Consider the following 21,636-nt stretch of genomic DNA (forward strand, 5'->3'; position numbering starts at 1 on the left):
TTGCACATTAATGCCAAAATGTTTTCGCTTCGTGTGGCAGGGGTAAAAACCCGAAAATTTATGCCGAAATGTCAAACGTATTCTTTTCATCTGTGTTTTGGCCGCTGAAGTTGATTTCCGAATAAATTTTGCAGTTTTTAACGATTTTGTTGCTGTTGCTGTTATATTTATATTAAAAATGCAAAAACAATACGAAAAGAACCTACATTTTCGTAAATAAAGCGTTCGATAGCGTCAAGGGTTCAGCGAAAAAGTCCGCGGACGTATAAAAGTTTGACAGCGTGTAAGGGTTAAGCGAAACCGTTTTGGCATTAATTTTTTCGTTTGCGCTAGAGTTTTCGCCCCGTGTGGCCACGGCTAATGCCAAAACGGTTTCGCTTAACCCTTACACGCTGTCAAACTTTTATACGTCCGCGGACTTTTTCGCTGAACGAAAAAGTCCGCGGACGCAAGGTACTTTAAAAAGACAGGTAGCTTTATCCAGAACAAATCCCCGATCGTATTTTAGAAAAAACTTCAGAGTTTGACATTCACGGGATGGTGGGATGTTTAGTTCGGGAACGCTCTTTTCGGAGCTGTTTTCGCTTTTCCGTGGTATTACGACAGTTAAAATACACGAAAAGTGGCACGAAAGTTGAAGTTTATGCAAATATTCCCAAAATTCTTTCAATAGTTTCAATATGCTATCGGTCCGTAGATCTTGCCACCCGGCCTAGAACAAGAGCTAGCTAGCGTTCCTGGACCGTGCTCACTCGCTGTAAACCACAACTCGGTCGCTCGATTGATCTTAAATAGAGAGATGAATCATTAGCCGTGGCCACACGGGGCGAAAATTTGCGCGCAAATTTGCACATTAATGCCAAAATGTTTTCGCTTCGTGTGGCAGGGGTAAAACCCCGAAAATTTATGCCGAAATGTCAAACGTATTGTTTTCATCTGTGTTTTGGCCGCTGAAGTTGATTTCCGAATAAATTTTGCAGTTTTTAACGATTTTGTTGCTGTTGCTGTTATATTTATATTAAAAATGCAAAAACAATACGAAAAGAACCTACATTTTCGTAAATAATGCGTTCGATAGCGTCAAGGGTTCAGCGAAAAAGTCCGCGGACGTATAAAAGTTTGACAGCGTGTAAGGGTTAAGCGAAACCGTTTTGGCATTAATTTTTTCGTTTGCGCTAGAGTTTTCGCCCCGTGTGGCCACGGCTATTTAAACATTCGAAAAAGAGTGAAATCAGGTACTTTCCCTGATAAAACCACCAAACTTGCCCACATCTTCTTCTTCTTCTTCTTGAAACTCACGTGGTTTTGTTGATAAAAAGCGCCCTCCTATGAATGTCAAACAAATTCAAAATGGTGACCTGTCAAAGCGGTTAAGATGCTACCTGTCTTTTTAAAGTACCTTGCGCGGACGTATAAAAATTTGACAGCGTGTAAGGGTTAAACGAAACCGTTTTGGCATTAATTTTTTCGTTTGCGCTAGAGTTTTCGCCCCGTCTGGCACCGCCTCAAGTGTTTACAAACTTCGTGGAAAATGAGTTTCGAGGAAAATTTAATCGCCAAAGTTCGCGCAAATGAAGTGCTTTACAACGTGAAAAATGTGAATTATAGACGAAAAAACGATAAGGAACCCCTTCTACTAGAAGCCTTCGTTCGTACCAAAAACGCTGAACCTTTTACGAAAGAAAAAAATCTGCCTCATGTTACTACATCCTTAAACTATTTTGGAAAATCTAAGAATAAGGAATTTATTCACAAACTCTTCGTGATGTTATTGAATATTCTTTTACCCCACCAACTCTCGAGGTCAAACGGTTTAAAATCTACTAGCTTAGGGCTTGGAGGTTCATTGTAATACATTGTCGATGTACTTGAGGTGGACGAAATGGACGATGATGTACTGCTATTCGAGGATAATGAGTAATTCGATCCTGAAAACATTAATTGCATATGTCAGTATCACTGCCATTGTGTACTATACGATTAAGGATTTACCCGTACTATCAGGTGACCCGGGGATATCATATGGATTTGAAGCCACCACAATATTCCATGCTAAAATGGATAACAGAAAATTAGTTTTTGTACTATTGATTTCAAACATTATCGTAAATGGAGTGGACTACACATATGCAAAGAATACAAAGCTCAGTTCGAAATTCGACTTACAATCGTTGATGTATTTAATTAGTTCCTCGTGCTGCGGACTAACTCGTTCTTTCTCGGTTTGTTCCTCTTGTTGATGCCTGGTTCTGAGATATTGGGCCGCAGCTGATTTCTTTGAGACTTGGAATACAGGTCGTGGTACACTATAAAAAAGTAACATAAATAATATGAATGCATTCGTTACCAGTTGTCTCTCATATCTATCACAGAATCGCACGATATCCACGATATCTCTTAGGCCAAATTTTTCGATCCTGTGAATCCTACATCAGAGCCGAAGGCCATCATGCAAACACGTGGAGCCAATTCATGCAAAATGTGGGTTTGATAATTTCTTGGTACGGTACGATGCGGATTGGTATAACATGCGACCACCAGTCGTTCAAAGCCTTTTCAGCATTTCTAGCCCTTCTGTGAATATTTCTGGTTCTCGACATAGGATGTTTATGCGTTGTTGTTCCGCGTCTTGGGCCACCCGGCATGTTATGTAACGTGGTCCGTGGCTGAGTGAGCTTAAACTTCGATTTGCCAACCTTTTAGACGCTGCTTCACGCATGCTTCACGATGTTCGTTCTTTTTGTTATGTTTGACGACATTGTTTATCTAACAGTTTTCGTGATTTTCGTCCTAGCATCCTCAGATTAAAAATTCGTCGTTATGTAAACGTTTCGAATCGACGCACACTCACCTGAGTTCAGCGATATCGGCTTCCCCGTTCGGTTTTCTTCCTAGATCTCGCAATAGCTCGTATTTTTCATAATTTTGGGGAATCCCTGTTATCAATGTTAATGCACACATAAAATAAACAATCATGAAATATTGTTCTCTCGATTTTTACACAAAAGAGCATCGATTGCACAACATTTTGCTCAGCTGATTTTGCGTGCCGGTGCAGTAAAAATTTAGTAGTTGTGCTTGGGCATCATCTTACCTCTTCGCGTTTTCGCTACCAACTTACTAGGACCCTTTGAAACCGTGTACATCGTGTCCAGATTATTAATTTATCTATTTTCTGCTGTTTTTTTCCAGTATTTCCTCAACAATTTTTCAAGAGCACCCAACCCAAAGTGGTTCACGGACCCCACATAGCCATTCGTGCAACAGATCATACACCAACACATAAACACCCTTACAGAACAGACCGCTCTCGGTATTGCTTTCACTCACGTTGCCTTCGGGCGAGAGCTGAAATAGACGCCGCATTTGGTCGTTCATAAACGGCGAATTCCTTATCGCAACGGCGAATAGTCGGAAACGTGCTCACTAAAAAAAGTTGGTTTGTATTTAAATGGTTGGTTGTATTTCCTCCTTTTCCTATTTCCTTTTTCATTTCATCATTATTACATTTATGCACTACTTATAATCTAATATTTTTCCGTTTGTTTAACCTTTCCCGCTGCTGCCTATGGGTGCTAGATGCTTGGACTAATTGAAGATACTTTTTGGCTGTATCCGGCGAAAGATTGTTCCGGGAGGACGGAAGGAATGGGATTTCACTAGGGACTTGACCGGGCCTCGGTCGACCGACGAGTTGGTTCTCCTCTTGCTGGGTGCGATTTTTATGGTCCACGAAAACCTTTTCCTCACATATCATTGAACGAACGTGATCGCTTTCTTCGGGATAACATATGCTGGAATAGTTACGCGACAGTATCATTTCGGTATCGCTACTGTGAGCTAATGGAGTTGAAGTAATAAGCAGCTGCCGATCTCCACGGCTTTCATCGAATAATTTCCGAGACTCTGCACGAAAACAACACTGCTCCGTGTTTGAATTATTGGCTGTTGCTGCTACCTCTGGTAGTGCAGATTGATAGAGTGATCGATCATCATTCAACATGCTTTCCATTGTTTGCTGCAAGGTCCAATAAATTTTTATCACTAGGGTCACTATAATAGCACTCATCAACTCAACCACTTCCATGCTTCTAAAACTGATCACGTTTTACTCTACTAGCTCGCTTGGCCTTTTCCTTGTTCTGGCCTAGTAATGCTTACGACGGAAACATAAGACTATGTATACTCTACGCAGCAAACTCCACGCTTCAAGATATGATTGCAGGTATATTCGAGGTAGAAAGAGTTTTAAAAAATCCTACAAACCACCTCTTTTACCTGACAAAACCAAAATAAGGTCTATTACTTGATCTACCCAGCAGTTAGGATGTTTTACCCCGATGGACACCTGGAAGACCTATTTTGATGTCTTGCAAATCATTAGGTTGGTTTATTGCAGGTTGGTCCGATAAATGCAGAATCCGTCCAGAATTTTATATCACATTGTTTTATTTACTAGCATGGCATATTTTAAGTAACACCAGATCCTTCACCTTATCATAATCGAAGTAACGCGGAAAGTTCATACACACATTGATCAGCTTCCACCGGTTAATCCCGAAACGGTTGTTGCGTTTCTGAAAGCACCGCAAAAAGTAATCGTAACACGGTGCAACGGAATCCATGTCTTCTAGCGTAAATACATAACGCTTTTCAAGAGCTATATAGATTGCTTTCAATTTAGGAAGCTCCAACAGCAAGCTAACAAGCGTACGTACAAACGCTTCGGTTATATCATCGTCGTAGATCACTGATAGACGATTGGAAAGAGAGGTTGATTAATTGAAAGGGTTCACTCCGTTTAGAACTACTCACATACCATCAGCTGCCAGAACGTACTGTACAGACTGCAGTTGACTTTTTAGCGTTTGCGGATAATCCTGGTAGCTTACTTTAAAGTCTAGTTCGCTGACGCTCATACGACAGGTAGGGTTGGAGAGATGGACATTTCGCTGTATATTGTCGCGGATCAGACCAAGAAGCCCGCCAATATCGATATCTAGAAACCAAAACAAAAACTAACGGTACACTCTTGCTAGCGGACAGGATTTCAGCGGACCCTACCAGTACAGATTACTTCACGTGCGTACATGCTGGCCACTATACTTGTCAGCCCGACACCCGAGCCCAGTTCGAGAATGTGACTATTCCTAAACTTTCGTTCGTTATGAAGAATGTAGTCCGCTAACAGTAAAGCCCCGCGCCAAATTTGCAAACCCACCATATTCAGCAGGGTTGACTTACGGTGTTCTAATAAATATTTTTTAAATCGCATGAATCTAATGTAGAACAAAGTGAAATGATTCTTACCAATTTCTATAACGCCTTTCCTGAGGCGTGCAACTAACAGATCTCCATCTTTATCCACTTCGATCGAGGACTGCAGCTTGCCAGGCTGATCGAATGACACCGGTACATAGCAATCATCGTTAAGTTCTGCCTCGATGTCAACATCATCACCAGATTCGGATTCGGATTCACTTTCATCGATATCGCTCCCATTTGTCTGTTCTCTCATATCTCTTTCAATGAGCGTTCCATTACATGACTTGTCCGCTTCAGCCGTTCTAGTAGTAGTGGTCGACAACTGTTTGGTTTGGTTTGGGTAGGTGAAGGTAAATTTAGAAACAGCATCTGGGCAACGGACCGTTGACATAGGAATTCCCGGGAAAAGAAACAAATAAGTTCAGAAACAAGACGCTAGCGGATAATCATAAATAGCATTGCGTAGCCGAACCAGCAGCTTTCGTAGCGTAAGCGGAAGGAAAATGAACGATTCCGTTATACTCACTGCCATTACCAGAATCTGTGCTGCAAAATTCTGCCTCTGAGTAGAGCTCCGATGTGACCTCAAAAGTAGACATTGCGTTTTTTTTACTCTAAAATTTCTATAATGACTCTTCACTTTGCGCAGGATCTGATCTGCAAAAAGATAATAAGGTCCCAATTGGTTGATAGTTCTCGAGTAGAATCCCGTAAAAGCGCTACTTACCGGTGCCAACCTTATCGGGAAACTACGGCAGAACACCGTCAACAACTGCTAGTCTAGTGTCGCTAACCACGTCGGCTATCACGGCCTCGGTAGAGTTCTTAGCGCTAAACAAAAGCGCGAGAGACTAGCCGTTGGATGATTAAAAATAATTTGCCATCCCCCTCGAACACTATTCCGCTAGACCGTCTTCGAGTGCAAGTGGATGTGTCGCGACGAGCATCTCCGATGATTTGTTATGGAACCAACACTGGTCACACGCCTCCACCATCCACCCGTTCCGTCCTGCATTCTAAAAAGTGAAAGCTGCATGAGATGAGGAGCGATATTTTTGGATACGCCGCTGGCAACAGCGAACTGAAGGAAACGCATCATGCTAGTAGGCCAAGTTCATTCACGTTTCCTTCTGGAGATGCATCGGCCACCTGGACGGTAAGACCACACGTACGCCGACGAGGGGCAAGGTCTAGGTTAAAAGTCAATCCGGAAGCTCGCGGGTATCGGTAAACCGTGTCGCGATCTACGCCACCCGGGGGCGAACACTAAAAATAGATAACTAATACTCACAAGCAGCTTCGATATCCGCGGCGACGAAAGGCTATTAAATCCCCGAATCTCGGCGACCCGATTAAAATCCCGCGCGTGGTGTCTGGCAGAATGTAAACAAAACCGCATCAGCTGTTTTTTCTGATTCCGGAAGTCCGAATACGGATCCGGTCGTGTAGGTTTTTTTTTATTATTTTCAACAGAACAAAAGAATTCAATATTTTAGAATTGAATTCAATTTTACAAGAAGACATAAGCTCAGGGGCTCAGGGAATTTAAATAGAAAGTAGAATGTTTCGAAAAGAAAAAAACAAAAAAATCCGCCCTTACCTCAAATCAGCTGATTGTTCAAGGCTAGGTGTTTTAAATAGACAGGTGGTGTCATGTAAAACAACCCCCCTCGTGGATTTTAGAAAAATGGTGAGAATTTGACTGTTGAGTGCACTGCACTGGGGACGCGGTTTTCGAAATTGTTTTCGCGGATCCTTGATTTGTGAGAAATGCGGTACGAAAATTATAGTTTTCACAAGTATTCCCAATGTTCAATCCTTAAAAAAAACCTTTCCCGTGCCTAGAAACGCACGCTGCTTTGGTAATGCAGGTAAACGGAAAAAATCCAGTATGGCGTCCTGCAATGTTCTAAGACACCACCTCTTTATTGTTTTTAACGCGTGTTTTCCGCTAAAAGTGGGAGATTTTTAACATTTCCAGCGTTTTTCGTATCCCACTCCCCTCGTGTTTCCCATTGGAAACTCAAACCAGAAAATTTCAAGAAATTTTGAAAGCTGCCGCAGTGTGGAAAGATCTACAGAAAAACGAAAAAACTTCGGCCACGATACGGAAAACCCATCGGAAAGAAATCGAGGAACCGTAACATCTCGGCCGTAGCGGAAATCGAAAAATGGAAAACGATGAAGAAACTCTTTGCCGATACGGAACGGCGCTGCCGGCGTTCGAAGAAGGTAAATCTGGAATGAATTGACAAGTTTCAGCCGGAAAGAAATAGCTAAACCATATCACGCATTCCCAGATGCCGTACCGAGCAAAAAGCCCATCACCGTGGAAGACCAGATCGTGCTGGATAGCAACGGCAAACGGAGGTTTCACGGAGCATTCACAGGAGGATTTTCGGCGGGTTACTGGAACACTGTCGGCTCAGAGGAAGGATGGAAACCATCGGAATTCAAAAGTTCGAGGCTCGAGAAGGCTCAATCGAAGAAGCAGAATCCCATAGATTTCATGGACGAAGAAGACCTGGGGGAATTCGGTATCGCTCCCCAGCGCGTTCAAACACGGGACGATTTTGCGCATTCTAGTAGCAATGTTGGAATAGCCGGGTTTTCTCAAAAGAGGCGACTTGATACTACTATTCCAACGGGTCCCATTCCGGGACAGCCAGTTTTACGGACTCTCCTTGAACCCGCGAAAGAGAAAACTGCCGTGCGGATGCTGAAACAAATGGGTTGGCGTGAAGGACAAGGTATTGGCGAGCGGCAGAAGCGCGGTGAAAAGAGACGTGCCAACGAACGCAACACCAAGGAGCAATATGTGATGAAGATGTACGGTTGCGCAATACCGGGCCATGCGGTGCAATCTAACAAAAACGTAGACGTTTCGCTCCCGCTTTCAGACAGCGACGATGGTTCCGACTACGACATAACGTTTGCACCCGATGATTTCGACCCACTGGTTGTGGCGATAAAGGACAACACCTTTGGTCTCGGGTACAATGGTTTGGATCGGGTAACCGCGAAAGGATTCAATCTATTCGACACTCTTGAAGTAGTGGATAGGAACAACAAGAAACTTTCGATTCGAGGCCAAGCTTTTGGCATCGGGGCGCTAGAGGATGATGATGATGTCGATGTATACGCCCGCGATGATATGTCACGGTACGACTTCTCACTGGATGATCGACAGGCGAAAGAGAAACAGTTGGCTATCCAGTCTGGTCAGGACATCAGCGCGCTAGAAGGATTTTGTACTGCTAACAAAGAAAAGAGAGCCGCGAAGAAAGTGTTTCGTTCGACAATGCCTGAGAACTTTCGCCCTCGTAACTGGCTGGAACGGAGAAGCCGCTTCGATGCACTGGATGAAGATCGAGCCTCGAGATTGCAGCACGACAGTGCACACAAGATTCGAGGACTCGGGAGACATGATTTGGATCCAAAAAGGCGAGCCGAAATACTCGGAGAGGTATCTAGTGTGAGCATTTTTTCTGTGGCACATAGTGAAAGCAGCAGGGAGCCGCAAGATAGCGAGCAATTGCCAACCGCGAAAGATAACTGCGCACAGCTAAAACCCAGCTTAGTGATCCCCTCGGGTTTGGTAAAGGAAGCGAAGGTCTTACAGCAACCGTACGTTGGTTCAACCAAGGAAGGCTTCAAACCGTTTATTGCTGTTCCAGACAAACAGGAGCGCTATGAACACTTCCTAGCATTTCAACCAACGGAGCGCTACCTCACTCGAGAGCAGTTTCTTGAGTCACTGCAACCTTTGAGCCTATCTGCTTGGGAACGCGAACGCGAGCTGAAAGAGTTTATACAGGCTGAGCGAATGTATCGGCCGCTAGGAGGTCTCATGTCGGACCGTTTTGTGACTGCTTCAATGTTAATAGCAGACAACACAATCACCACCGTTGGAGAAGCCGTACCATCGGAGATCAAAATGAAGCGAACACGAACGATGTGGAAACCTCACAAGGATATCTGTAAACGTTTCAACGTACCCGAACCATTCGGTGGTATGATGGTTGAAGAAGAGAATGTGGAAGAGAAACGACGTAAAGAAAAGGCCAAATTCTCCGTGTTCGACTATCTAGAGATGCCAGTTACAAATCGTCGCGACTTTGTAACTCCGGTTGTGATACCGGCTGCACGTGTAGCTACAGAACAACGGATTAATTCCAACTGCCCCATTCAACCTTTATCTACTCCAAAGGCGTCAGTAGACATCACTGATGGACAACGCGTCTCATCGGTGGACTTTTTTAAAGCCGCAACTGATCCTAACACATCTACATTAGCAGTGGATTTAGCCCCAGCGCCACCGAAAAAAATTGAAAAAAAGAGGACCGAACTAGAAGAGTTGGTAATTGCAGCGGCTCATAAAAAACCCCAGGAAAAACGGGATTTGTTCAAATCAATATTTTGTAGCAGCAGTGGCGATGAGGAAGAGCAGGATCATAGACAAAAGGCAGTGTCTCCGAAAGATAAGCAACCAACTACATTGACCGATGCGGAAAAGCTGAAACTTGTGGACAGTTTTGTAGCGATAAAGCCAGCCGGCCAACTGAACATACTGCGTAATGATTCGCCTCCTCGGGGAATTTTCAAAAGTTTATTCGAAAGTTGGAAGCCACTTGCTACTGCTGATTCTGCAGAAGCTAACATTAGTATCGAAAAGAAAACAGCAATAACCGAGGATTCTTCACCATCTACCAGTGAATGCGACAAGGATGAACAGTGCTACGGTCCTAAACTTCCAGCTAGCGGTGGGGTAATAGGAAAGGATATAAAGGCTTCCAGCTCTACGAACAATGAGCGGTTACAACATCTTGTAGGTACCATTGATGGTGCTGGTATGGTAGGCGAAGAGTGGGTTGAAAAGGGTGTAGATAAAAAAGGAAAAAAAAAGAAAAAACATCGGGACCATCATAGCAAGAGTAGCAAACATAAAAAAAATAAAAAGAAACACAGTAAAAAACATAGTAGAAATACCAAACGCTAAGTGACACGAAAAATAAAATACAAATCTCAAATGTGAATCTTCCTTTCTCTCGATATCGTTACGGCATGAGAAAATTTCACTCCTTATTCCTTTTTTATTGCGGCAGATGTTTTCAGCATTCGAAACGATAAGCTAATAATGTTCAATGACTATTGACGTATTTCAAAAACTATAAAATAAACGAACAGAATGTATACCGCTAGCTACTTATCATAAGGTGATTTATTCCTCCCCTAAACGAAAACATAGGAGGCACATTAATCGTTTGGCGCACACTAAGTTACAGAGGAGATACACTCGTGTTAAGAAATGTTTGTTCTAGGTGCATGGACAATAAGCGAATTAGTATCGCTAACGATTACGATTACGAAACGTCTAACAAAAGGCAACCCCGCACTGCAATCAGTTGTAAGATAAATCTAAACAAAATTCAAAAACCTGAACCCATTTTCGTGTATTCGTATGGATAAAATGGCAGTGGAGAGCATGAACACATACTTTCTCACACGTAGTTCTTTGTTCTTCTTTTTCACACATAGTTCTTTGTTCTTCAATCTGTCCAGTTAATTGCTCGCGTCCGAACGCACAATCCAAGAATAGAGATCTCGGGATATTATGAGGAGAAACATTATTACTTGAATCGCATTATATGAAATAACTCTTCTTCACTACTAAGCTCGGTGGCATCGTACGCCAAGCTATGGTTTCTAGGACCCACCATCATCTTACAGTTTCCTTACATTATACATACTTTCGATTCATTAAGTCAGTTTACTTTTCCGAGGAGAAGAGATGTTTAATTCATAGAATAGTTCCGCTTATGTTTCCTGAATGTGTCCGGCAGCCCATTAAGAATTCATTTCTAGTAATATTGCTAACTCTTCCAAAGGTCGAACACAATATTTGTTTCTCTTCTACCCGCCGCTTTTTCCCTGATTCAAGCACTTCCTTGTCCTGTTTGTAAACAGCAGCAGCGTATTAAGATATTACGTATAAAAATATACTAGATGCAACGTTTTTTGCGTCGTTGGTTTCTTTGTTTTGTTTTGCGCTTTCTTCCTCGGTACACATCATCACTGGTTGTGGAAGGGATGATCGTCCCTGGGGCATCAACATGTGTCGTAATCATATATGTGTAGAAGTGAAGAAATCAATGCGACGACCGCTTTCGATGCTGCTGCGAAAACGGCAGAATGCCTATGGAAAGAGATTTTCTTCTGGTCATTATCGGAGACACTAATACTTTCAGGTGCTTGTTCTGGTTTAAGGCAGAGATGGTGGTAGTGGACGAATGGGATGATGTTGCGAAGGATGATGCTGATGGAGCAACACCAGTGAACGGAGAAGCGCTGGCAGCCGAGGTATTGCTCGATCGTTTGCTGTTCCCGCCAGCTGGAATGATTGATAATGAGGTGGAAGAAGATGTTGCTGCTACAACTGACGACGACGTTGAGGATGCGAGTTTTTGCTTGGCATTAGCATTGGCAGTAATAGCTGTAGTGGTAGTAGCAACAGTCGCCGGACCACGACAGCACTTAGAGCCCTTGTTCGATTTTTTAGATTTCTTCTGTATGGATGAAGCAAACCGTTTTCCGATGGCCTTTACTTCTTTGGATGCTTTTACTACTCTAGCAGCTCTCGCTGCTTTTGCTGCTTTTACGGCATTCGCAGCTTTAGCAGCTTTAGCACTACGGCGACGTGGAGGTGAATCGGCTATGCACGCGTTTAAGTTTGGCCGTAAGTAACGGACAAGGGTACCAAGTATGATAGCAGCATCGGAAAGCAATTGATTGTGACAGGAAAAACAAGGATTTTGGAAGCAGCGGGATAGGTTGTTTGGAACGATATATATAGAGAATAAAGAGAAAAAAAGAGAGAAAATGAAGTTAGAATAAGGAAACAAAAAACTAATAACACAAAATATTGCCAACGGAAAATATGTCTATTTTGAACGCCTAATCGGGAATGGATTTTACAACATGACAACAAGAAGGTTAAAAAAAAGCAAATATACGAAAAAACTGCCGTTTAAGGATAGAGATAACTAAAGAAGCCTAAATTGATACAGTGGATATAAATTAGCGATTTGATATGAGATGATAGCATATTTCCCCCATCCAGCAGGTATGAGATAATGGGAATGTGAAAAAAACAACTAACCTCTGGTGTCCGTGTTCTTAGCCGGCATTATAGTAGGCTTTACTTTCCGCTGCTGTCCTTCCCCAGGATTGGTCGTATTGTTGCCCAACATACTGTTGGTGGAAGGACCGCCAGATGACGACGTATTTGGTTCGCCATTTGCAACCCATGCTTTCGGCATCTGCACTTCAGGTTTAAATTGAGTCACTTCATTCCAGCAGGTAACGTGCTCTGCCCGACACTTAGCTACTATGTTTTGTAGCTCTGGATCTGAGGATAATATTTTCTGGAACGAACAATACATCAACAATTAGTGGCCTCTTTATTACCCGTCACACAGCTTGTCCTTAAAACTACATACTCGTAGTTTCCTGATTATACGCAGCTGCACTTCGGGAGACACGAGGTTGAAGTCCGACATGGAACACATATGCAGCACAAAATTTCTGTATAGATTCCGGCTCCAAATTTCGCGACCACGCATTTCTACAAACATGTCCAATGCAATCGGAATTTGACAGTCACCCACGTAACCATACTTCATCACATGCAGATTCCACATCTTCATGATCTCTTTTTCGCCTTCGTTAACATCGGTGAATTCGTCAATCATTTGCTTAGTCTTATGCTGTAACCACAAAGGGTCGCTTTCCGATTCTGAATCGTTATCGAGCTCCCTTGGGTGCACTGGAAGGCAGGTCATGGTGTGATGGTACATCCTACAACGAAAATAGGATTGAGAATTACGCATCATCCTTCGTTTACTTCGGAAGTTACGCATCATCCTTCGTTTACCTGTTGTGGCCTGTGATAAATGGTCGCTGGCTGTCAAATTCATTCTCATCGCACTCGACAAACTCCATGAGACTCGGTTTTTGCCGACGAGGGCGACACACGAGCAAATTCGTCACCACTGTGCGCCGTTCCGGTGCACAGCGGTGAGTGAAAGCTGTTGCTGGAAAGAATAAATCATGGGGAGACCCATTGTACGAACCATCGAACTGCTCATTTATCGTCACATCTATCTGGGCACCGTCGGGAATAGGAACGTAATTAAATCCAAATCTGGCATGCACCAGCTTTAAGTGCTTCAACAGTGGATAAAGCGCTCCACAATTGACGCTGCACCAAGGACACCGGAATACTAGCGTATGTTCCGTTCGTTGTCGAGTGAAGTTCGTATGTGTAAACTGGTAAACCACGTACTTCACATTGCTCGATGATGCATCTATATCAGATTGCTTCCAACGGCTAGTAGCTAAATCCGAGGAACCACCAAGCGCCCGATAACCCACCGGAGCCGAGCTATCTTCGCCTGATCCTTGATTGCCACGCTTCTTCAGAGGTTCCACTTCATCGTGGTGTCCTGTGGCGGCGGCCGGTGTAAGGATGCTGTTATTGTTGATATTAATATTTAGCCCCCTTTTGAATGAGGCGGCCGCGGTGTTTGAAGGTGGTGTCATCGGTTCAGGAGGCTTGCAGTTTTCCTTATCACTCGATCCGTTGACAGCATCACCGCCATTAGAATCACCCATCACCATCTCGTTTCCGGCTTCGGGATTAGTGTTTTCCGGGGGTTCGAGCAAAGGTTTTTTGGTCCACTGCACTTTCAACTTAAGCCTAGGAGGTGCAATAAAATCTTCAAACAACGTCATGTTGTTTGCTTCTCGTTCAGCATCGTTTCTCGAGGTATTGCTGTAATCTTCCATGGGCGTAAATTCTACCTCTTCCCCGAGTGAGGAAGGTGCGGCGTCGACCCATCTGGTTTCTTCTGCTGGCGTCAATACGTCGTGCATCGTTAGCTCATACTCGGCATCCAACAGCTGACATTGACCATACTTATCAAACACCGTCAGCTCGGTAGCGTACATGGTGGTGTCCACATGCAGCTTTTGCCTTTTGGCCGACGGTTCTTCGCTATCAGTACAATATCCATTACGGAGAGCAGTTTCATCTGAGGCCCTGGTGGTGTGAGAAGCTCGGAAAAGCAGAACAAACGTAGTACGCTGGGCAGTTGTTTCGTTGAATGCATCATTAAACATCTCCGTCGGTATGGTTAACGTTGGCCGTTTACCATCATTGATGATATCTACATCATCATCGACGCCTTCGTCGGAATCGTCAGAGTCAGCTCTTGAGTTGTTTATCGGCACCCGGAACATTCCTAGCGAAACCTGCATCACGTTAGGAGACGAGCAGCCATTACGCTTGTGAGGTGATATTTTAATTAAATTGGCTTCCAGCACCACACTACGTCGCCCGGAATTACGAACAGGAAATGGTTCGCTTGGATTCAAATCGTGGTCAACGAGGCTGTCACAGCTGTCGTACCCATTGCTGCTACCGTTTAACTGCGGATGTGGCCTGTCATCGAACAGCCCGAGGAACATTATCTTCAGTTTTTCAGAAGCCACGGTAGCAACCGTGCTGGCCTTTTCCTGGCGCAACCGTTTCATCTTCTCCTCCAGCATCGAGTCAATCTTGAAGTTACGACGCGATTGGTGAGATCTGGAATAGCGGCTCTGCATGTACGAAAGATTTCGTTGCAGAAAGATGGGCTACAATCGAACAAAAGAATCAATCAGTGTCATCAGACAATCTGTATTATTGCTTACCAGCAACATATTCCGAGTCCGTAGAAATCTATAAATCTGGCAAGGCTCTACGGAGAGAAAGAGAAATGTTGACCGTAACATCTGTTTCAGTGCGCCAGTCGCTCGACTTGGCTGAACAGTACTCACTTTCAATGCTCTGTAAGAATAGTTCCATGTCGACATTCTTAACATCGACCTTTTCATTTTTCTCCGACGCAAAATCGCTGGTGGTTTCCTCTTTTTTGATCGAACTAACTTTCCTCCGTAACGTTGAGCTGCTCCTGGAGGTTGTGCCACTGACCGGTGCCCCTCCACCGGCGCCGCTGGGCTCTGCGGGTGAATCTTCCTGCTTGATGAATTTCTTGGTGTCCATTTGAAGCCGTGTTGTTGTTCAATGTTGTTTTCTCCCCACCGACGCCGTTATGTGCCCGTTCTTATCAGACGGAAGCTGCGCACACAAAAATGCAGAAATCATACAAATTGTACAAATTATATTCAGAGTAAGGCGTAACGTAAGGCTGTGCCTGCTGTGAAACTGCTATCTCGCCGGCCCTGGGGTTCCGGTGCCCTTTCTGACCTTCTCTTGCATTCTACCGCTCTCCCTTGCTCTGACGCCTTCGTTCCCTATTATTCTATTCGAGAGCTCGATGAGCTTAGCTTGAACTATTAACGCTTTCTGCGGATTTTCATAACCGTTCTGAAAACAGTCTCGACCAGATTCGGTCAACAACCTCGCACAGCCAATTATGCTTTACCGATTCCTCGAAGTCTTCTGCTTGCCTCGGGGCCCTCGCTTGCCTACCTTCGGTTGTGCACCTTCCTAAAACATCACAGAGGCAAGCCCGATAGCCCGAAACAACACCGATAAATTACCTGAACCAGCTGGGAAAGCAGCGCCGAGGGATGGGTTTAGCGAACTATGCTCTACTACTGTTGGTCCGTGCGAGGATTCGATTCCGCGAAAGTGTTGTTCCATCCGCTTCAAAAATCTAGCCACAAATTTGCAATTTGCTTGAACCCGCTCAAAAAGGATGGCGCTCGACGTGACGCTCGTTTTCTCCGTTTTTTCGGCGGCAGCTTCCCCGTCAGTGAGAATCGAGTACGAATTCGAGCAGTCCCTGTATTAAGGCCCTGCCAGACGAAGCGTAAAAACGGCATTAATTTGTAAACTTACGCTTCGTGTGGCACGGGCCTTTCCTGCATAGTATCCTGCTCACGATTTGCTCTGGGGTTTTGTGAATTTGCGATTTTTTATTGTAAAATCCGATCCAGCGATGGAATCCAACTTGAACAAAGTGTTAAATATGAATCGACAACAACTCAGCGGACAGCTTTACAAGTATACGAATGTCGTGAAAGGTGCGGTTGTTTTTTTACCTGTGAGCGTCGAAGTGGTTATCGGTTTTAATGCAACATTTAACTCCCATTTTTTCCACACACAGGCTGGCAGTATCGCTGGTTTAGCGTAGATGCACAAGAAGGTTTGCTGAGCTACTATCTTTGTGAACCAACTGGGGACGAATCGATTCCGCAACCGGTAGGCAACGCCCCACGGGGACAAGTGCACCTTGCCGGAGCCGTGATTTGCCCCAGCGATGAAGATTCCAAGACATTCACGGTCAACTGCGCTTCCGGCGATATGATGAAACTGCGTGCCGGTGATGCTCGTGCCCGGCAGGAATGGGTCGATGGATTGCGTGCCGTTGTTGAAAGCCATTCCAATTCAACTGGCACCGCTTTACCGCCTCGGGAACAGCTTGCCGCACATGACGCATTCGGCGCGGCTCGTCAACAGCTGCAACAGACGGAACTAAGCAATGCAGCGCTGGCACGAGCCATCGAAAATTTGACCGAGCCGGTTTCGCCGACTGATCCGGATCTTTTGATGCTCAAAGCACTGTCCGCAGCCAGTACACATTGTTTACTTCAGTGCCTCGGACTACTCCAAAGACATCAAGAGTTTGGGCCAGATTCAAGGCTCGAGCAAAGCTTCTAGTCTCATCGTCCTGTGGCACGTGACGGGTATAATCGCAACTCTTGTTAGCAGCCTAGCACGTTTGTTGCGTTGTGCAAACGGCAATGTACATTTCACATCCCGCAATGCCACACAGTTTATTCGCTCCATTCGATACCCGTACGATTATTGGTAAACATCTAGAATATTATAAACTCATCAATTATGTTTCAAAACCTTCATGGTTTTCTTTATTTATTTGCTTCATTTACATTTTTCTAAAATCCAGAAAAACACCGTCGGTTATTCGTTGTACCATTTTCCCCTTGCGGCCCGATTGGTGGCGTTACTGATCAAATCCTTGTACTTGCTAACTGTCTCCTTGAAATAGTTATCCTCTTTTTTGAGCTCCGCGACATTTACTTTCGGTTTGACCTTACGTGATACCTTCAGCTTCCGATTTCGATCGTGCTCTTGCTTCGTCCGTTTCTTTTTCTGTTCCTTCCGCTCCTCCTTTATGCGCTGCATGTGAGCGTCGGCTTGGTGGTGGATCTTACGATTGGATCGTATGCCCAATTTGCCTTTTTTGGACAGTTCACCAGTGAAAGATGTGACCAATTGCTCAACGTCTCGTTTTCGTTCCTTTTTCCGGGGACCAACAGCTTCAGAGACTGCCATGCCACCTTTAGCTTTTGCATTAGTGAGTTTCTGAAGCACGGCACTGGGGGCTACGGCCAGCTTTTCCATCGCCGCCCGTTTGTTCTCTTTCTTAGCGAGCAGTTTCTGTTGCTTTTTCTTACGCAGTTCTTCCATCTTTTTCAAATACGTGGGATTGTTAAGACGGGACTTTTCCAATCGCTGTTGTTTGATTTTGTGTACCTTCCTATCTTCGATGCTGAACGACACGATCGGTCTATGATTTCGGCCAAACACACTGGGGTTGTTATTTAGTTTGCGCAAAACTTCGAGCGCCTCTTCATGACGCTTGAAGGATATAAATCCATACCCACGCGATTTACCCGAAGGATTACCAACAGATGGACGAGTGTCACGCATGACGCGGCACTCGTTTGGTTTGTGTGAAGTAAATTTGAGAACCATCTGTCTCAAATCGTTGCTTGCAAAGTTTTCCGGCAAGTTGTGTATCGTAAGTCGCTCCCGTGATACAAAACGATTGTAGTTTTTCAGCATCTCGTTGTTGCGTTGTTCGAGTCGCAATCGCTGCGCCATATCGGCCTTGGAAACATCCTTAGCAGATGGCGAACCTGCCATGATAAGGCCTTCCTTCAGGAGATACAAATTTCGAGAATCCTTGGCTTGGCGTTCCAAGCGTGCCTTTTCGCGATCCTTGATGTCCTTCTTGCGCAGTGCTTCTAGAATTTCAATAAATTGATCATGTACCTGCAGCTTCAAACTTTGACGGCAACTCATCTGTGCCGAGTCCTTCAGTCTGAAAATAACGAATGCCGAGCCTTTCGAGTGCCCAGATATTGGTTCTCGGTTGATGAGCACTTGCTCTACAATACCGAATTGGGACATTAATTCTTTGAGCTCTTCCACTTCTACATCAAATGGTAAGTTCTTGACAAATACGGTACGCCCTTCCTCAATCTCGTTGTGCTTTTTCTCCTGCTTGATTGCAACCTTACTACTTCCGGTAACGGGTTTCATGTCCAGTGCGTGCTTATCATTCTCCTCTGTGTCCGGCTCCTCCTCCTCCTCTTCATCCTCTTCGTTTTCTTCTTCTCCTTCACCCTCTTCATCGTCTCCACTGTCTCCATCGGTTCCATCGTCTGAGTCGTTTTCCACTTCCGTGTCCTCGTCTTCGTCTGAAGCATCGGTAGTTTCATTCTTGATTTCAAGATCCTCTTTATTGGCGGCACTGATGTCCCCTGGCTCCTCTTCCAGTGTTTCCTTTTTGGGCGCATTTTCTTGTTTCACTCGCTGGAAGGTAGATTTATCCATCGCATATTTAACCTCTATTTTCCTGCCCATGAAAACTTCACTGTCCATCTCGCGGATTGCCTGGTCGGATTCATCCTTTTTGGAGAACTGCAGAAACGCACAGCCTACGAGCCGGCCATCTGGGCGTTTGAGAATATTGACCTCTTCCAGGGCTCCAAATCGCTCGAACTCGCATCGAAGTTTTTTCTCGGTGATTTTGTAGGAGAGGTTGCGGACAATGATGCGAAACTGCCGGTGAATGAAGGTGCGACTTCGTTTACGGATTTCATTTTTACTGTAGTTTCCAGGCCCATCTCCATCTGCGTTACTCTTCACACTTTTCCTTGTGCCGGACCGTACACGTTCTTCTGTTTTCTCGTCGTTTGGCTGCATTTGAGGGTTCTAAAATAGACAAATTAACAAAGAACTTTTAAAACACGAACGTTGCGGAAACGAAGCACGTTGCGGTTTGTGTTTTGATTAGCAACAAACGTCAAAATCGTTGACAACGTTCTCCGGCCGGAACTCGTGAAATGGCTTGTAAAAAAGTTCCAATTGTAGTTAATATCCAACAACGACGAGGATTGATATACGATGCAGAAGGTAAGTACGTCCAAGACCAGTTTGATTCAGCTACAATGATCCTCTCTATTGACAGACTACTTCACACTCCGCGGCGTTTATCGTATCGTGGGGAACCTCATCGGAATTCCGGTATCACACCCCAGAAACGTTAACCAACAAGGCCTCCCGGCGGTACTGTCTTGCTATGAATTAAAGCTTTTACTTGAGAAAAATTTGGTGCGACTAGTTGACAAAAATGCGGCCTTTATGACTGCTCCGAATGATTCGCAAACCGAACGTTATTTAAACATGACTCAGCAACAGAAAGAAGAGCTGAGGAAACCGGTAATAGAGAAACGGTTAGAATCCTTCCGGAAGCATTTACCAAGAATTATCGAAGGGAAACGGCAAAAGTTGATCAAATCCGGCCACGACCTTAAAGGTAGCTATCTACGAACGATCTTGTTCGGGTTTATTAATCCGTCATCTTCTAGCAGGAATTTATATCACTCCGGAAAGGGTTCTTCAAGACGAACGGGATCGATTAGCCAAAGAACCTTTTGATATACTTCTTCAGTTACCTACCAAACATCCTTTGGAAGTTGGTATGAATGTAAGAGTAAAGCATGGGTAGGCATATTATAAGTAGTTTGTCTTCTAATTTTCCATAGATTCCTCATTCCTACCATTACATTTGAGTGCAGAAGAAACACTTAAATTCCGTGTTTTCAAGGCTCTGTGGAACGAAGGGGGATACATAACGGTAGGGGATGCTTTTGGCTGTGATTTCTTGCTGTATCCAGACGATCCGCTTTATTTCCACGCCTCACATATGGTACACGTGTTGAAAGATAAAGCTAGAAGATTAGATGTAAAATATCTGATTAGAATTTGCCGCCTGGCAATCGTGGTGAACAAACTTTGTGTTATCGCCTACCTGGACGATCGTTGTGATGGAGTTGTTTTTGAAACTGTTGAATGGGAAGGAAATGCGAATAAATCTGATTCGATCTAATACGGAGAACACTATCCTGCTGGCAAGGCAGTGCGCAGCATCATTTATTTCACTCTTAATTGATCAAATGTTCAACTCTCACAACACTACCCCTCTTGCGATCTGCTCTTTTCGTTTTTCCTTCCCCAGCAGAATAGCACTCTTGAATAGCTTACAGTAAAGTTCGATGGCAACCGGAGTGTCATCGTTACCGGGTACTGGGTAGGTAATCAAATTAGGATTACAATTTGTATCCACAATACCGATTGTGGGTATGTTCATCTTTGCTGCATCGCGTACCGCGGTGTGCATGTCCAGCACATTGTTCATAGTATTAAAGAAGATGCATAAATCTGGCAATCTTGTGACGGCACCAAACTGGACCTTCGCGTTCGTAAAGACACCACCACGCCAATAACGCGTGTGAGCATACTCGCCACACTCTTTGGCGGTTTTCTCTACTTGATGCGCATTTAACGCATTTCTGTTGAAGAACAATATAATGCCGTCGCGAAACGCAATGTGGGCCGCAATGTTCAGTGCCATTCTCAGATGTTCTGCGGTTTTGTCCAAATCGATAACGCAATGCCCAAGCCGACTGCCGTACAGGTATCCTTTCATGTTATCGTTCAGCGTGCCTTCCTTGTGACCCAGGTGAACTCTTGCTTTGAATAGATCTTCCACAGTGAAGAGCTTGTGAACCCCGAAATAATCCGGATGGCTTAGTGATTCAGCAGCTGCTAGAACAATGACGGTATCAAAAATGTAAAACATTCCCGAACGACATTACGGCGGGGCATTTCATCTTACATTTATCGTCGCTAGATTTATCGACTGCTCTGGGTTCTATCCTTGCGGTTGCCTGGACCGTGGACAATGATCGGGGCAGCCCTATAAGATTGCGTGATGTAATTTGAACGTCGTTTCATTTCTCGTTCTCAGCACTGAATACCTACCCGACCAGAGCATCCGCCTAAGAAACATTTCCAAGATATGAAGAGAAACTTTCCTACGAATAATTATTGCAGTAACACAACGTTTTCCAACACGAGTTCTAGCAAGATTTTAGCTTGTTTACAAAATCGCTGATCTGTCAGCGTAGATGTCAGATTTTGAGAAAAAGCAGAAATCCGATCCGTCGATTTTATTTGCTCACAGCGTAACCTTCCAGAAACACAACTTT

At 44.4% G+C, this 21,636-nt stretch overlaps 9 protein-coding genes across 16 annotated transcripts in view; 3 read left to right on the top strand and 6 right to left on the bottom strand.

The window, feature by feature from the left end:
• Positions 1-1,612: 1,612 nt before the first annotated feature.
• Positions 1,613-3,260, bottom strand: LOC125957192 (MAPK regulated corepressor interacting protein 2). Its single transcript, XM_049689701.1, has 5 exons — positions 3,095-3,260; positions 2,852-2,936; positions 2,167-2,306; positions 1,993-2,052; positions 1,613-1,928 (listed from the first exon to the last, which is right to left on the bottom strand). Exons 1-5 carry the CDS (start codon positions 3,144-3,146, stop codon positions 1,750-1,752), a joined length of 516 nt encoding a protein of 171 aa, XP_049545658.1. The 5' UTR covers positions 3,147-3,260; the 3' UTR covers positions 1,613-1,749.
• Positions 3,261-3,414: 154 nt separating this feature from the next.
• On the bottom strand, positions 3,415-6,887 carry LOC125953778 (methyltransferase-like protein 22). Of its 4 annotated transcripts, XM_049683554.1 has the most exons (8): positions 6,866-6,887; positions 6,557-6,638; positions 5,993-6,281; positions 5,792-5,922; positions 5,311-5,634; positions 5,065-5,250; positions 4,820-4,999; positions 3,420-4,750 (listed from the first exon to the last, which is right to left on the bottom strand). In XM_049683554.1, exons 4-8 carry the CDS (start codon positions 5,862-5,864, stop codon positions 4,449-4,451), a joined length of 1,065 nt encoding a protein of 354 aa, XP_049539511.1. In that variant the 5' UTR covers positions 5,865-5,922; positions 5,993-6,281; positions 6,557-6,638; positions 6,866-6,887; the 3' UTR covers positions 3,420-4,448. The 4 variants fall into 4 exon arrangements, with proteins under 4 accessions (XP_049539513.1, XP_049539512.1, XP_049539511.1 ...); XM_049683556.1 differs by lacking the exon at positions 6,866-6,887 and having other exon boundaries at positions 3,415-4,750; positions 5,311-5,587; positions 5,801-5,922; positions 6,557-6,784; XM_049683555.1 differs by lacking the exon at positions 6,866-6,887 and having other exon boundaries at positions 3,416-4,750; positions 5,801-5,922; positions 6,557-6,785.
• Positions 6,888-7,222: 335 nt separating this feature from the next.
• LOC125956216 (G patch domain-containing protein 1 homolog) lies at positions 7,223-10,393 on the top strand. The gene is made up of 2 exons (XM_049687869.1): positions 7,223-7,497; positions 7,566-10,393. Exons 1-2 carry the CDS (start codon positions 7,437-7,439, stop codon positions 10,262-10,264), a joined length of 2,760 nt encoding a protein of 919 aa, XP_049543826.1. The 5' UTR covers positions 7,223-7,436; the 3' UTR covers positions 10,265-10,393.
• LOC125956215 (polycomb protein suz12-A) lies at positions 10,317-16,057 on the bottom strand. Of its 3 annotated transcripts, none has more exons than XM_049687868.1 (7): positions 15,871-16,057; positions 15,145-15,445; positions 15,019-15,065; positions 13,199-14,961; positions 12,765-13,122; positions 12,425-12,689; positions 10,317-11,461 (listed from the first exon to the last, which is right to left on the bottom strand). In XM_049687868.1, exons 2-7 carry the CDS (start codon positions 15,368-15,370, stop codon positions 11,415-11,417), a joined length of 2,706 nt encoding a protein of 901 aa, XP_049543825.1. In that variant the 5' UTR covers positions 15,371-15,445; positions 15,871-16,057; the 3' UTR covers positions 10,317-11,414. The 3 variants fall into 3 exon arrangements, with proteins under 3 accessions (XP_049543825.1, XP_049543823.1, XP_049543824.1); XM_049687866.1 differs by having other exon boundaries at positions 10,319-11,977; XM_049687867.1 differs by lacking the exon at positions 15,871-16,057 and adding an exon at positions 15,753-15,783 and having other exon boundaries at positions 10,319-11,977.
• A 115-nt stretch (positions 16,058-16,172) lies between these two features.
• LOC125956223 (oxysterol-binding protein-related protein 11) lies at positions 16,173-17,191 on the top strand. The gene is made up of 2 exons (XM_049687879.1): positions 16,173-16,356; positions 16,440-17,191. The coding sequence occupies exons 1-2, from the start codon at positions 16,272-16,274 to the stop codon at positions 16,991-16,993; spliced, it is 639 nt and encodes a 212-aa protein (XP_049543836.1). The 5' UTR covers positions 16,173-16,271; the 3' UTR covers positions 16,994-17,191.
• LOC125956217 (RNA-binding protein 28) lies at positions 17,172-19,426 on the bottom strand. The gene is made up of 2 exons (XM_049687870.1): positions 19,388-19,426; positions 17,172-19,297 (listed from the first exon to the last, which is right to left on the bottom strand). The coding sequence occupies exon 2, from the start codon at positions 19,286-19,288 to the stop codon at positions 17,255-17,257; it is 2,034 nt and encodes a 677-aa protein (XP_049543827.1). The 5' UTR covers positions 19,289-19,297; positions 19,388-19,426; the 3' UTR covers positions 17,172-17,254.
• LOC125956221 (tRNA-splicing endonuclease subunit Sen34) lies at positions 19,373-20,474 on the top strand. 3 transcript variants are annotated; one of them, XM_049687875.1, is made up of 4 exons: positions 19,373-19,498; positions 19,554-19,901; positions 19,954-20,064; positions 20,131-20,474. In XM_049687875.1, exons 1-4 carry the CDS (start codon positions 19,429-19,431, stop codon positions 20,472-20,474), a joined length of 873 nt encoding a protein of 290 aa, XP_049543832.1. In that variant the 5' UTR covers positions 19,373-19,428. The 3 variants fall into 3 exon arrangements, with proteins under 3 accessions (XP_049543832.1, XP_049543833.1, XP_049543834.1); XM_049687876.1 differs by having other exon boundaries at positions 19,957-20,064; XM_049687877.1 differs by having other exon boundaries at positions 19,954-20,060; positions 20,131-20,291.
• LOC125956222 (28S ribosomal protein S2, mitochondrial) lies at positions 20,475-21,550 on the bottom strand. The gene is made up of 3 exons (XM_049687878.1): positions 21,410-21,550; positions 21,264-21,344; positions 20,475-21,190 (listed from the first exon to the last, which is right to left on the bottom strand). The coding sequence occupies exons 1-3, from the start codon at positions 21,435-21,437 to the stop codon at positions 20,553-20,555; spliced, it is 747 nt and encodes a 248-aa protein (XP_049543835.1). The 5' UTR covers positions 21,438-21,550; the 3' UTR covers positions 20,475-20,552.
• Positions 21,551-21,582: 32 nt separating this feature from the next.
• LOC125956220 (nucleoporin Nup37) overlaps positions 21,583-21,636 on the bottom strand; it is a 1,140-nt gene continuing 1,086 nt past the window's right edge. Inside the window, exon 2 of the mRNA XM_049687874.1 lies at positions 21,583-21,636. This exon is cut by the window's right edge and continues 785 nt beyond it. Coding sequence (XP_049543831.1) covers positions 21,606-21,636 — 31 coding nt within the window. The 3' untranslated portion in view covers positions 21,583-21,605.

Source organism: Anopheles darlingi, chromosome 3 (assembly GCF_943734745.1).
Source record: "Anopheles darlingi chromosome 3, idAnoDarlMG_H_01, whole genome shotgun sequence".
Classification (NCBI taxonomy): Eukaryota; Metazoa; Arthropoda; class Insecta; order Diptera; family Culicidae; genus Anopheles; species Anopheles darlingi.

Coding starts and splice junctions, on each gene's coding strand:
- LOC125956222 (XM_049687878.1), bottom strand. CDS start 21,437: ATGTTTCTTAGGCGGATGCTCTGGTCGG. Junction 21,345..21,409: donor TAGGCGGATGCTCTGGTCGG/GTAGGTATTCAG, acceptor GCAATCTTATAG/GGCTGCCCCGATCATTGTCC. Junction 21,191..21,263: donor TAAATCTAGCGACGATAAAT/GTAAGATGAAAT, acceptor TTGTTCTAGCAG/CTGCTGAATCACTAAGCCAT.
- LOC125956221 (XM_049687875.1), top strand. CDS start 19,429: ATGGCTTGTAAAAAAGTTCCAATTGTAGTTAATATCCAACAACGACGA. Junction 19,902..19,953: donor ATCCGGCCACGACCTTAAAG/GTAGCTATCTAC, acceptor GTCATCTTCTAG/CAGGAATTTATATCACTCCG. Junction 20,065..20,130: donor CAAACATCCTTTGGAAGTTG/GTATGAATGTAA, acceptor AATTTTCCATAG/ATTCCTCATTCCTACCATTA.
- LOC125956223 (XM_049687879.1), top strand. CDS start 16,272: ATGGAATCCAACTTGAACAAAGTGTTAAATATGAATCGACAACAACTC. Junction 16,357..16,439: donor GTATACGAATGTCGTGAAAG/GTGCGGTTGTTT, acceptor TTCCACACACAG/GCTGGCAGTATCGCTGGTTT.
- LOC125956216 (XM_049687869.1), top strand. CDS start 7,437: ATGGAAAACGATGAAGAAACTCTTTGCCGATACGGAACGGCGCTGCCG. Junction 7,498..7,565: donor GCTGCCGGCGTTCGAAGAAG/GTAAATCTGGAA, acceptor ACGCATTCCCAG/ATGCCGTACCGAGCAAAAAG.
- LOC125957192 (XM_049689701.1), bottom strand. CDS start 3,146: ATGTACACGGTTTCAAAGGGTCCTAGTAAGTTGGTAGCGAAAACGCGA. Junction 2,937..3,094: donor GGTAGCGAAAACGCGAAGAG/GTAAGATGATGC, acceptor CATTGATAACAG/GGATTCCCCAAAATTATGAA. Junction 2,053..2,166: donor AATTAAATACATCAACGATT/GTAAGTCGAATT, acceptor TATCCATTTTAG/CATGGAATATTGTGGTGGCT.
- LOC125953778 (XM_049683554.1), bottom strand. CDS start 5,864: ATGTCTACTTTTGAGGTCACATCGGAGCTCTACTCAGAGGCAGAATTT. Junction 5,251..5,310: donor GAAAGGCGTTATAGAAATTG/GTAAGAATCATT, acceptor AATATTTATTAG/AACACCGTAAGTCAACCCTG. Junction 5,000..5,064: donor ACGTGAAGTAATCTGTACTG/GTAGGGTCCGCT, acceptor TTTGGTTTCTAG/ATATCGATATTGGCGGGCTT.
- LOC125956217 (XM_049687870.1), bottom strand. CDS start 19,288: ATGCAGCCAAACGACGAGAAAACAGAAGAACGTGTACGGTCCGGCACA.
- LOC125956215 (XM_049687866.1), bottom strand. CDS start 15,370: ATGGACACCAAGAAATTCATCAAGCAGGAAGATTCACCCGCAGAGCCC. Junction 14,962..15,018: donor GGACTCGGAATATGTTGCTG/GTAAGCAATAAT, acceptor GTTCGATTGTAG/CCCATCTTTCTGCAACGAAA. Junction 12,690..12,764: donor GTATAATCAGGAAACTACGA/GTATGTAGTTTT, acceptor TGTTCGTTCCAG/AAAATATTATCCTCAGATCC.